At 38.6% G+C, this 12,288-nt stretch overlaps 1 protein-coding gene across 4 annotated transcripts; it reads left to right on the top strand.

The window, feature by feature from the left end:
* Positions 1-423: 423 nt before the first annotated feature.
* On the top strand, positions 424-10,320 carry zbtb22b (zinc finger and BTB domain containing 22b). 4 transcript variants are annotated; one of them, XM_072675501.1, is made up of 4 exons: positions 424-589; positions 3,361-3,587; positions 5,520-6,410; positions 6,504-10,320. In XM_072675501.1, exons 2-4 carry the CDS (start codon positions 3,363-3,365, stop codon positions 7,437-7,439), a joined length of 2,052 nt encoding a protein of 683 aa, XP_072531602.1. In that variant the 5' UTR covers positions 424-589; positions 3,361-3,362; the 3' UTR covers positions 7,440-10,320. The 4 variants fall into 4 exon arrangements, with proteins under 4 accessions (XP_072531602.1, XP_072531604.1, XP_072531603.1 ...); XM_072675502.1 differs by lacking the exon at positions 424-589 and adding an exon at positions 673-775; XM_072675503.1 differs by lacking the exon at positions 3,361-3,587.
* The last annotated feature ends 1,968 nt before the right edge of the window (positions 10,321-12,288 follow it).

Below are 12,288 nucleotides of genomic sequence, written 5' to 3'. Positions count from 1 at the left end.
TTACTGTTCAGTGTGATTATCAATGACAATTGAATGAGATGTACTGTTTACATGTACCTCCAAATCCTGGACCATTTGTTTTAAACTCAAGCTGTCTTTACCACTCAAATTTTGATCCAGATGGAATGTTTCGGTCGAAGGATAGGTGTTTGTCACTGTGCTGTAACATGGCAAAAGTCCAATTTAAAAGGGTACACGTTGCCATTGCGTTAATAAATTTTTGCCTGCTGCTAAAGGTAAATGTGCATTGTCACTCTTGTTGCATTTAACTGCGCCATGAATAATTTTCTGTACTTTCTGTAGATTTGACTCAGTGTCTCGCTTCAGCTATAGTTGCTATGGCGATAGTACCCAGACAGACGTCCCCCTGCTCAACATTTTCAGTCGGCCTAGTCTGGCTGTCTGGGCTTTCTTAAAGGTAACAAAGAGGCGTTCGCTTCTGTAGAGTTAATAGCGAGCTACTCGAGCGTTTGCAGCCATCGTTTATCCTTATTTTATTTTTTTTAAATTTTTTTTTTTAAACGCGCACAGCAATGCAGATTTTCCTGTGTGAATGTCCTCGTTTTGGTGCCTGAAAAAATTTTCGGGGGTAAGTTTTTTTTCATCCAATCAGACGCGTTATTTTCATATCTGTAACACAGTAACTAGCTCATTAGCTTGCTGGCCTCGCGTATAAGCATGTTTTATAGGGCCGACTTGAATGAATTCCTCTTTTGCATGCAGCTATAAGAGACTCAGGATCCAGACGGTCTAGACACCAGTATGACGAGTTAAGGTAAAACAGTCTTATATAGCGCTAGTTTGGTGGCATTTTGTAATTTAACCTTCCGCTGGCCGTATTAATAGACTAGTATTTTGGAAGCTAGCTAGTACACTAGCTACGTAGCTAAATCCAACTAAGAAAATTAGCATACATCGCCGGTTCCAATGCTGGAAATCTGTGTTTAGACCCTAAAAACATGTAGCGATCAAAGCAGAAGATTCCGTTTCGATAAGTCTTTTCCAAAATGATTTTAATCGAACGTAATGAAGTTCAAGTGCGCAACTAACGTTGATTGAATTCTAGCTAATATCTTTACTTGGCTACATGACGTAATTTGTCATCTGTGGGATTTGCACATGTAGCATGCTGTGTGACCATTTACATTGAATGAAAGCAGATAATGAAACTGTCATATGGCAAGCCAATTTACCCTAAAATGACGCCGTTGAAAGTTTCATTTCGGATATCAGCCATGAGTTTTTGCGAGTAGCATCTGACCTAAAGATATATATAAAGCCATTCTTACGTAACCAGGACCTCTTATATGTAATAACATTTATACTAATACCATTATTAACGTAGTATAAATGTAATAATACATTTATACTGAAACAGATTTACTTTTTTTACTACTGTAAATCATTTTTAGACATCGCCACTGTAATTCCGACTACTAAAGTTCAGGTCCACAAATTTGTAAATGATTTCTAACTTGTACAAATGCAACATTTAGCATATCTCTAATTTTGAACGGACTAGTAACAATATTCGTAGTGCAGTTTTAGATTTCTTAAATTGAATTTTAGATATCTACAATTTGGGTTTCGACTGTAATAATAGCACTGATGTCTGGTCAGTATTATAATATATTATAGTGCAAATATATGGAAATACAGTGTCTAGTAGTAAAAATGTAGCTGGAGTTGTTACTAGTAAGTATAGAATTCTGTGTAAATCAATGGTAACATATGACTAGTCCAATTTACATTTACAGAATGGCTTTGTTGATCTGATTGCCTGAAATTAGAGTTTCGACTGGTTAGAAAAATGCATTTTACAGCTAATATTGCTGCTGTCATTTTAGGCCACAACAACTTGCCATAGGCCATTTCCTGAGCTAGCATTTGTATTACATGTTGCATTAAACCAGTTTTGTTTGTTTTGTGTGCAGTGCAAGGATTACAATATGTTTCAGGCCTTAGTAATGTGTCAGGACTTAGCAACAACTCCTTTGCCAAGTATCACAGCTTGTAAATGCTTTTTGTAGCTGGCTAAGTTTATCTCAGTTTTTTTCTTTTTCTTTTTTTTTTTTTGTATTGTCCATTGTTCCTTGCAAAAGAGATTCTTGGGCTGTCTGGCATTCATTGCTCTTTTGAGGTCTATCTAACTTTTTTGATGATCTTTAGGTCAGGGGACTGTGAGAACCTGGCAAAATGTTTAGGTTGCGCCCATTGAGGCAGGCTTAGTCCATTGTAGATGTTGAGGTGTTTTTATGATCATTATTCTGATATAGAAACAGTCTTCTTTGTCATATTTAGGTTGTTTTACAGACAGTGTGATGATCGTCTCCAGAATTTGCTGGTATTTAAATTAATACATTGTTCTCTCTGACAGTGAAATGTTCCCTGTACCACTTGGTTGCAGTACAAGCCCAAAGCATGATCCAACCACCCCAGTGTTTAACAGTTGTAAAAATGCCCTCTTGCTTAATAATTTACACCTGCAAAGCATGATGAGCCGCCTTATTGTGTTTTCAGAAACTTTTGGCTGCCATAAGCAAAGGTATATTTGCAGGTTGCAGAATGACTTGAATAGAGCATGTTTTCAACTATTAAGTATGGTGGTGGATTGATCATGCTTTGGGCTTGGCTGTTGCAGCCACTGGCACATTTCTCTGGTACAGGCAAGAATAGATTGAATTAAATACTAGCAAATTCTCGAGGCCAACATCACACTGTCTGTATAAAAAGGAAAACCTTCCTCAAAAGAGTTCAGAGCTTTGCCATCCGTACTGAGCCCCGCCTTTCCCTTATTATTGGAGCATTTACCAGAATCCTTTTAAGGTTGTCCAAACGGATTTTACATCTGCCACTGTCAGAGCTGCTACCTTTTTTGCCTGACTGTACCAGCAGAATCAGGAGTACCTCAAGCCAACCGAGTTTGGAAAGACTTGTTCTTTTACCTGATGGCCTCCATTACCGCCTGTGTCTACCAGCAGGTTCTTTGGTTGTTGCCATCAGGCACAAAAAGCTTTTGTCCACAGCTTTGTACAGCCATTCTGACTCCATATCCCCAACCTCCTCCTCCATCTCTTGATCACTGACATTTTGCATTTGCATGCTTTTACAGAGGATTCTGCAGTTCAGGCCTAAACCATTAATTACACACTGTCATGGCTGTGTCTAAATATTGAAACTATAGATACATACTTTAATTAGTTGCAGTTTGTTTGAAGACAAATTGGTCTAACTAGTAGTCTAACATTTGTTATGGCAATAATAGAAAAATACAATAAAAATATTAAACACAGAGTGTAATATGTTTACTTTCTGTATTAAATGTTTTACTGAGGATTTTACATCTCTTCACCCTGTCAGGAATGCAGTCAACAACAGTGGAAAACAGTTTTGGTGGCACCTCTGGGGTGTCTGGTGGGTCGGTGGTGCAAGTGTGTTTCCCCAGTGTTCGAACATCTGTGCTGGATAGCCTTAACCGACAACGTGAGGATGGGCAGCTTTGTGACCTCTCCATACATGTGCAGGACCAGGTGTTCAAAGCACATCGCTGTGTGTTGGCTGCATCCTCACCTTACTTCCATGACCAGGTCTGTCTTTTTCTCTAGGATGGAGAATGAGAGTGAAAATACATACTGTATTATTTGTTGATTGTTCACGGCAGATAAATGGCCATAGCCCACAGATATGTTCCTTCTGTTGGATTTTATTTGGGTGGGACTATGTTTGATAATTTTTTTTTTCTGGAGAGTGGGGGAGTCATCAGACTGCCCTGCCTACACTTTCCAAAGTCTCTTTAAGTAAAGCATTTATGAATGAGCCCTTTACTGTGGTAAACTTACTGTAATGCATGGCTTAAATAACAAAACGTGTTTTCAGTGCCTGCTTTACAAAATAATCACTTCCACAGTTTCACACAATGAAAATTGACTTTGCACCTTGTTCATACAGCTTTACTGTCTTTCTAACCTGTTGATGAGACTGGATGTCTGGAGCTGTATTAGTACAGTGCATATGGAAACTTTTCCATATTTTTGTTGTTTACAATGTTTACGTGTTTGTTAAAAGATACTACTACAGCACCTTTAGCAGTAGTGTCCTTAATGGCTAAGACTTAATCGCCCTCTGTCTTTTTAAGAATTGATCCTACAAGCTTGGCACTAGCTTCTTATAGAAGTTTCTCCCATTCGGGTTGGCAACTAGGGTTAGATAGGTATTGCTCATGGCCCTTCACAACATTTTAGTGAGGAATGGCAGCTGTTTGGCTACTGTACCATAAAAACCTGATTGTTGTAGTGCTGTCCTGATAATTGTCCTTCTGTATGGTTCACCCATCTGCACAAAATAACTTTGGATCTTATTTTTAGTGATCATTGGTTCACTATAATTCTTAATTACCTGCCTGACCAAGCTCCCTAATCCCACAATTGCTTAGTTTGGATGGGCAGCTAGACCTAGGAAGACTGCTGGTGGTTCCAAACCTCTGAGAATTTGTGAATGATACAGGCAACCATGCTTTTAGGGCACTTTTAGTGCTGTAGAAAGTCTACAGACAATTCCAATAAAGTTGTGGCTTTTCACTTAATGACATATACTATCACCACCTGTGGGACCTTTTATAAACAAGTATGTCCTCATGTTCTATAAATAGACACAGGTGAATTCCTATTAAGGTGTAGAAGCATTTCATAGGCCATTGATAGAAGTAGGATTTATCAGAGCTCAATTGCGAGTGTCATAACAAGGGATTGAAATACTTATGTAAATGGGGAATTTTATATTCATTTCTTTATTGTAATACATTTACAAAACACTCCAAAAACCCTGTTTTCGCATTAACGTTGTGGAATATTTTATGTAAATTAAAAAAAAACACACAATTTGGATCCATTTGGAGTCAGAATCATAACCAAACATGGAAAACTTGGAAGTGTCTGAAAGAGTACTGGAAATGTAAAGTAAATTAAGCAAAAAAAGAAAGTAAATTAAAGGGAAAATTCTATTTGTATTTAGTTTATCTTAACAAACAATGCTAGTGTTTCTAGCTTTTCTACCTCAGACGAGGAGGCAGAGTGGTTTAGGCGATAGACTGATAGACTTTGCTCCCTGAGTGCTGCAGTGATGGCTACCCACTGCTGCTGACTTGTGTGCTCACTATATCACTGTGTATGTGCTCACTAGTGTGTATGTGATTACTGCACAGATGAGTTAAAAGCAGAGTACTAATTCAATCTGTGTCTAACACAAATGATGTATGTGGTTGGTCTGTCTGTCTTGTTTTTGTATGACTTGTGTATTGTTCCCATCTCGCCACATATGCTGAAGGTACATGCTCCTACTGTGTAATCTGATGTCTCACACCCAAAAAATTAAAATAAAATGTATTAGAGTTTTTTTTCCTCTACTCTGATTTTAAAAAATGTTTTTAACTGACTTTAATGATCAATAATCATAAGGTAAAAAACATTAAAACATTAGAATGTTGACATTTGCAGTTAACAGACCCTGTCTGTGCTTAATAGGTGCTACTGAAGAACATGTCCACAGTGTCCATTCCAGCAGTCATGGACCCACTGGCATTTGAGAGTGTCCTCAGCTGTGCCTACACTGGACAGTTGCGAATGCTGCGAGAAGACATTGTAAACTACCTCACTGTTGGGAGTGTGCTCCAGATGTGGCACATTGTGGACAAATGCACAGAACTACTTAAGGAGTGCAGGGCAGGATCTAGTGGGCCACAGGGGGTAGGTATTGCCACAGAGAACACTGGATGCACCAGCAGTGCTAACAAGGAAGCCTATGAAGATGGAGAAGACACACAGTGTATGGTGCATCCTCCTAACCGTACCTCACTGAGTGAAAGTCAGTCTCCAAGCAGCACAAATTACTTCAGTCCTAAAGATGCTCATTTTGGTGGGGCCATGGTAACAGCTGAAGTAGTAGGAGATGGAACTGAACACTCCACTCCTAACTACTGCACGCCTTCCAGTCGGGGGGAAACTTTCCTGATTGAAGAGGAAGATGAGGAAGATGACTTTGAGCTTTTGTATCCTAGAAAAACAGAACGGGGAAGCAGCAGGAGAAAGAAGTCTAACCCTGTCTCTGATCAAGAAATGGGAGAGAGTGACAGCTTTGGAGTTTCATCCTACCAAGATGGAGAGTCTCCTCCACCTCTAAAGCGTCCCACATACAGTCAACCAAGTATTATGCCTCGGAAACAGTGGGTAGTGGTAAAAACTGAGCGTTCCAGGGATGATGATCTCATTGTAGTTTCTGGGGAAGAAGGAGGTGAAGATGAAGAGGAAAGAGAGTTAGAGATTGCCAAGGAGCGAGAAAGAGAGAGGACATTTAATATTTCTAATGTCAGAACTCTCTCTGCAGACCTCAGTAGCAGGGAAGAAATGGAAGCACAGGTAAGTCATTAAGTGATCAAAGTTTACACTTACATCTTTGTTATTTTACATCTTAATTATGTTAATCAATTATAACAGCCGATGCTTTTACAGGTTGACTTCTGCCAGTCCTCTGAAGACTACCTCAAGTTTGAAAGTGGTTTGATGGACCAGACATCATCACAACACCCTCTTGAAAACTCTTGCCAGAATAGCAGTCGGGCAGTGTCTGCCATACTGGGCTCAGTTCAGACAGCTGCTGCAAGAGCCCAGCTCTTTCCACTGGACATGCAGGGCAATCAGATCCTTCTATATAACCAGGCTAATCTAGACTCATCTCCTCCATTAGGGGTTTCAGGAGGTTTGCCTGGAGTGTCTTTAAAGGGAAATGTGGAGCATGGAGCAGTTCACTTGTCTGGGCAGGGTGGAATAGAGGGTGGATTAGATGGCAATGGAACTGGCACCTCAGGCAAAGTCTTCATGTGCCATTGTGGCAAAAAGTTTACCCATAAGAGCATGCGAGACCGACACATCAATATGCATCTGGATCTGCGGCCTTTCCACTGTCCAGTATGTGCTAAAAAGTTCAAGATGAAGCACCACCTCACAGAGCATATGAAGACACATACAGGTCTGAAACCTTACGACTGCCATGGCTGTGGTAAGAAGTTCATGTGGCGTGATAGCTTCATGAGGCATCGCTCCCACTGTGAGAGGCGCAATGGGATCAATGATAATAGTAAGGCACGAGGATCAGAAGGGACAGTCATTTCCCCTCCACATCACCTTCAGCAGCAGCCATTAGCCGATGAAGGAACTCAAGGAAGTGTTGTTGGTAGAAGTGGAATTCCAGTTTTATCTCCACACCACCCAAGCAGTAGTGGTGGAGTACCTTGTTTGACCATGCCAATACCTGGTCCTCTTTTAGGGATAAATCCCCAAAGTGGAATGTATGGTCTTGGTTCTGGTGTTCTTGGGCTGGGGATAAGCCATAATGGATGTACAGAAGAGGTTAGTGAAGAGGGCATTGGTGAAAGTAGTGTCACTTAAACTATTATGTTGGTAAGCAATTTCTAGAATCTCTTTAGAAAGGGAAGTATTACTTTGTAATTCTTAAATAATTAAAATGGACCATGTGTACAGTTGTTTGATCCTTCCAACATTTACAGTGTTGTGTTATAGTGCATGTGCCCATATGATGGTAGGAAAAAAAAAAACCACAGGAGTATTATTAGAGCACTTATATTCACATAGTACGATATGCATAAAGTAGGCTGCTATGGTGACTACCAGAATTCAGAAAAACATTATTCTTGCCTGGCATATGTCAGCCAGTGTTGCACACAATCTGCCTCAATATCGTAGGTTTGTCCACTCTCATTTCAAAGTGCCATACATTCCAGTAACTAGTTTTGTGATGACATATGGTAGATAACTGGGTCTGTTTACACCAAAAGTGGTGGCCAAAAATTTAACTAGGACTTTGTTTCCAGTTTGCCTAAGATGTGTTAAAGGCTGCCTCTTTAAGTGCTATAGTGCCGGTATATGTATCTGGTTAGGAAATTGTTTAGGGTTAAACTAATCAGTTAGTTTGTTTAATACCCCAAACTGTTAAAAGGATGCACATTGCTGTTCCTGTTTAATCAGTGTATTTTGAATTGTGTTTGTGTTTTTATTTCTCTAATCAGAAAAAAAAAAAAAAAAAAAAAAAAAAAAAAAAAGATTATAAGAATATTAAGGCCGTTCCATGTTAACATGTTGGCTTTAAGCTATCCAGTTTTGGCCTTTGAGGATAATCATTCTAGGCTTTCTCTTGGCCCCTTTGCAACCCATGAGTTTTAGTAAACCAAACAAGACTAAAACATTGTTTTACTACGGGTTAAGTTATGACTGAGCAAGTTCTTCTTACTCAGTAAAGCACAACAAACATGCAATCTATGCAATATTGTAAGTCATTGCAAGTAACTAAAATGCATCAGCAGATGAAACTTCTAAATGTTTGTCATACTTTTTATTGTAAATTTTTAATTTTTATTCACAGGTTTTAATTTGACTATATTGCTACAGTTGAGTTTATGGTTTCTGCTTTTCAGTGGATTGTTTTGAAGTTTTTAACAGTGGGTCTCTGACACTGTTCTCAGTCAAAAGTAAACTCACACAACTCATCGTTACACATTACCAACAACCTAACTAATAACCTAGATTTAAACTAATCTAATTTAATCTAATAAAACCTAATCTTAAGAATAGCACTATTTTAAATCAAGACACTAAGTCGATTACATGTATTGTCTCTGGAAAGATTATTTTCAGATGTTTACAAATGTAAAGTTGGATATTGTACACAATGTATTATTAGACATTGCATTTCAAGGGTTATGTGCGATTTTCTAAACTTAGGCAATGCAGTGACTAAATAACAAACAGTATGGCCAAAACAAGTTGGTATTAAACTGGCACATTGGTTTTTGAAATGTCTAAACACTTGACACAACAGAGCTCTTTGACAAGGAGCACTGGTTCTGATAACAAGGGATGTCTTCTGTGAAGGCTGTAGAAAATATTTGCCATGTTTTGAAATGGACATGTACAGCTTTACAAGATGGTTGAATGTGGAGCAAAGGATGGTTGCCAGTAGGTTTGGAAAATGTTCATCAAATTATCAAATTCAGTTCCAGTACAATGCAATAAAATGTATTTTGCTTGTCAATTTGCTTGTATAAACTATTAATAGAGCAGACATAGATCTGTTATTTCTGAGTGATAAAAGTCATGTTTTTTTGGCACATGCCAAAATTGTTAATTTATTTAAGCACAAATTGTTAAAAAAAACACATTGTCATAATACAAACAAACAAACAAAATGCTTTTAGTCCCAGCTCTATTTTAATGAATGTCTTGAAAGTGTAATTTATTCCAGCACTAGACTTAAAGGCACAGTGAAGTACATATTTTAATCACATTCTTGTGATAATATTGCCTCACTTCTTAGCTTAGTGAAGTTAAGAACATTTGATGCAGAAATTGTGTGACAAGTCACATACTATGTATCATACTATATATCAAACTATGTTGGCCACCACGACCAGATACCTCAGACCTTATAGATGGGTTTTCTGTGTAATGTCATCACAGAGATGCGGAAGCAACCAGGGAGCAGAAAGCAACGGAAAGCAAAAATTTAGGGGAGCAAAAATTACATAGGAAACTGCACCAACCGCAGAGAAGAATGGAAAATGTTTACTATTCTGAGGGGATCACATCTCTTTGCCAAATACCCTAGCAAAGCAAAACAAACTGATAAAAGTTAAAAACAAACATCTATCTCTGAAACTGTATTTTATTATTGAGTCAACAAGTATTTAACAGTTTCACAGTCTACATTGATTTCAGCAGTTGACTAACGTTACAATCCAGTGAGTGGTTACGTTTCCGAAGCGATTTTGCCCCCTGGCTGTGCACGCACCCAGTAATGTTTGTAAACAGGAAACTCGTCTATAGCATATTTTTCCTGCTGCAGCTTGTGTTGAAGTTACAGTTGTCATAATGCTTGTAAGCAAACATACAACTAGTAGCAGACAGAACTGCTAATTTCTAATTTAGATCTAATGCAGTAGATCAATGTTGTCAATAAAACCTACATGAAAGAAAAATAAACACTATCTGTTGCAAGTCATACTTGTCCTTTTTCTGTTCTATTAACATTTTTATTATAAAAATACAGTCTGTAAAAACCTTGCAGCAAAGCAGAACTAATATCAGCATGAACAAAAAAAATATTTACATGATATGTCATGTTAATTATACAATCTTTCAAACAAATGATCCTGTTTAAAGAAAGGAGTTAGGACACGCAATTCCCTAAAAACTGGTGGGGGATCCCACTTTGGCTGAAAAAATAAAACTCTCAAATAGATGCTTTTTGTAACCGTCTACCATTCTTTTACATCTCTGACAGCAGCTACCTGTATATTCTGTGATGACATTTTAGGATTGTTGGAGACTTTACACATCTTGTTTTTTGGGCAGAACTTGCAAGAACAATCTGACCTGCACATGTTGGCAGTTGTTTTAAATGTTCTATACTTTTTACATTTTCTGGACATTGAAATGTTTTTTTTAGCTCTTTTTAAATCTTTCCCTAGACTCATATGTATCTACAACCTTATTTCTAAAAGCCCCAGAGAGCTCGCTGGATCTCACCATGATGATACACTCACTTCAACAACACAATTAAGAGCATACCAAACAAAATGTATGAGGTTTGAACAAAACAGGCTCCTCTAAAATCCTCTCTAATCATTCGTTGGTCCCAGCTTTCTGCAGGTCATTCACTAGGTCCCCCCGTGTGGTTCTGGGATTTTTTCTCACCGTTCTTGTGTTTATTTTGACCCCACGGGCTGAGATCTTGCGTGGAGCCCCTGATCGAGGGAGATTAGCAGTGGTCTTGTAGGTCTTCCATTTTCTGATTATTGCTCCCACAGTAGATGTCTTTCCAGCCTGGTGCAGGTCTACAATTTTGTTTCTGGTGTCCTTTGACAGCTCTTTGGTCTTCACCATTTGGAGTGTGACTGTTTGAGGTTGTGGGCAGGTGTCTTTTATACTGTTAACGAGTTCAAACAGGTGCCATTAATACAGGTAATGAGTGGAGGACAGAGAAGCCTCTTAAAAAAGAAGTTACAGGTCTGTGACAGCCAGAAATCTTGCTTGTTTGTAGGTGACCAAATACTTATTTTCCACCATTATTTGCAAATAAATTCTTTAAAAATCAGACAATGTGATTTTCAGAATTTATTTTCTCATTTTGTCTCTCATAGTTGAGGTCTACCTATGATGTCAATTACAGGCCTCTCTCATTTTTTTAAGTGGGAGAACTTGCACAATTGGTGACTGACTAAATACTTTTTCCCCCCACTGTATATATATATATATATATATATATATATATATATATATATATATATAATGAGGAAGAGAGAGAGATCTCAACGATATCTCATTCTTCAAAACTGCTATTTCAGTCCACATTTCCATAATACTGATTATTATTTTTGTAGTGCATGACTGTTGTACATGTTCCTACTGTACAACATAACTTAAGATCTGCAGTTCTTAAGTTAAGAACATTTGATGTAGAAAAACACATACTATGTATCATACTATATATCAAACTATGTTGGCCACCACGACCAGATACCTCAGACCTTATAGATGGGTTTTCTGTGTAATGTCATCACAGAGATGCGGAAGCAACCAGGGAGCAGAAAGCAACGGAAAGCTTCCAAGAGACTTGGTGACACTCCAACATCTCCACCATGGGAAAGACTAAAGAGCTGTCTACAGATGTCAAGGATAAAATTGTTGACCTACACAAGGCTGGAATGGGCTACAAAGCCATAAGTAAGAAGCTTGATGAGAAGGTGACAACTGTTGGTGCAATTATTCGGAAGTGGAAGAAGTACAACATTACTGTCAATCAACCTAGGCCTGGAGCTCCATGCAAGATATCACCTCGTGGAGTCTCACTGATCATGAGAAAAATCAGCCAATAACTACATGGGAGGAGCTGGTTAATGATCTCAAGGCAGCTGGGACCACAGTCTCCAAAAAAAAAACATTGGTAATACACTGAGACGTAAAGGTTTAAAATCCTGCAGTGCACGCAAGGTTCCTCTGCTCAAGAAGGCTCATGTCCAGGCCCGCCTCAAGTTCGCCAATGAACATATTAATGACTCTGAGAGAGACTGGGAGAAGGTGCTGTGGTCAGATGAGACCAAAATTGAGCTTTTTTTTAACTCGACGTCAACTTCGACGGGAAGATGAACGGGGCCATGTATCGCAAAATCCTGGGTGACAACCTCCTTGCCTCTGCCAGGGCACTGAAAATGGGGCACAACAA

The sequence above is a fragment of the Salminus brasiliensis genome, chromosome 3 (genome assembly GCF_030463535.1).
Source record: "Salminus brasiliensis chromosome 3, fSalBra1.hap2, whole genome shotgun sequence".
Taxonomy (NCBI): domain Eukaryota; kingdom Metazoa; phylum Chordata; class Actinopteri; order Characiformes; family Bryconidae; genus Salminus; species Salminus brasiliensis.
This window is presented reverse-complemented; position numbering and strand designations above follow the sequence as displayed.

What these genes read in the sequence shown, in the direction of transcription:
- zbtb22b (XM_072675501.1), top strand. Translation starts at nt 3,363, where the DNA reads ATGCAGTCAACAACAGTGGAAAACAGTTTTGGTGGCACCTCTGGGGTG. An exon ending in CACCTTACTTCCATGACCAG is followed by an intron (nt 3,588 to 5,519) that starts GTCTGTCTTTTT and finishes TGTGCTTAATAG; the next exon opens with GTGCTACTGAAGAACATGTC. An exon ending in GGGAAGAAATGGAAGCACAG is followed by an intron (nt 6,411 to 6,503) that starts GTAAGTCATTAA and finishes ATGCTTTTACAG; the next exon opens with GTTGACTTCTGCCAGTCCTC.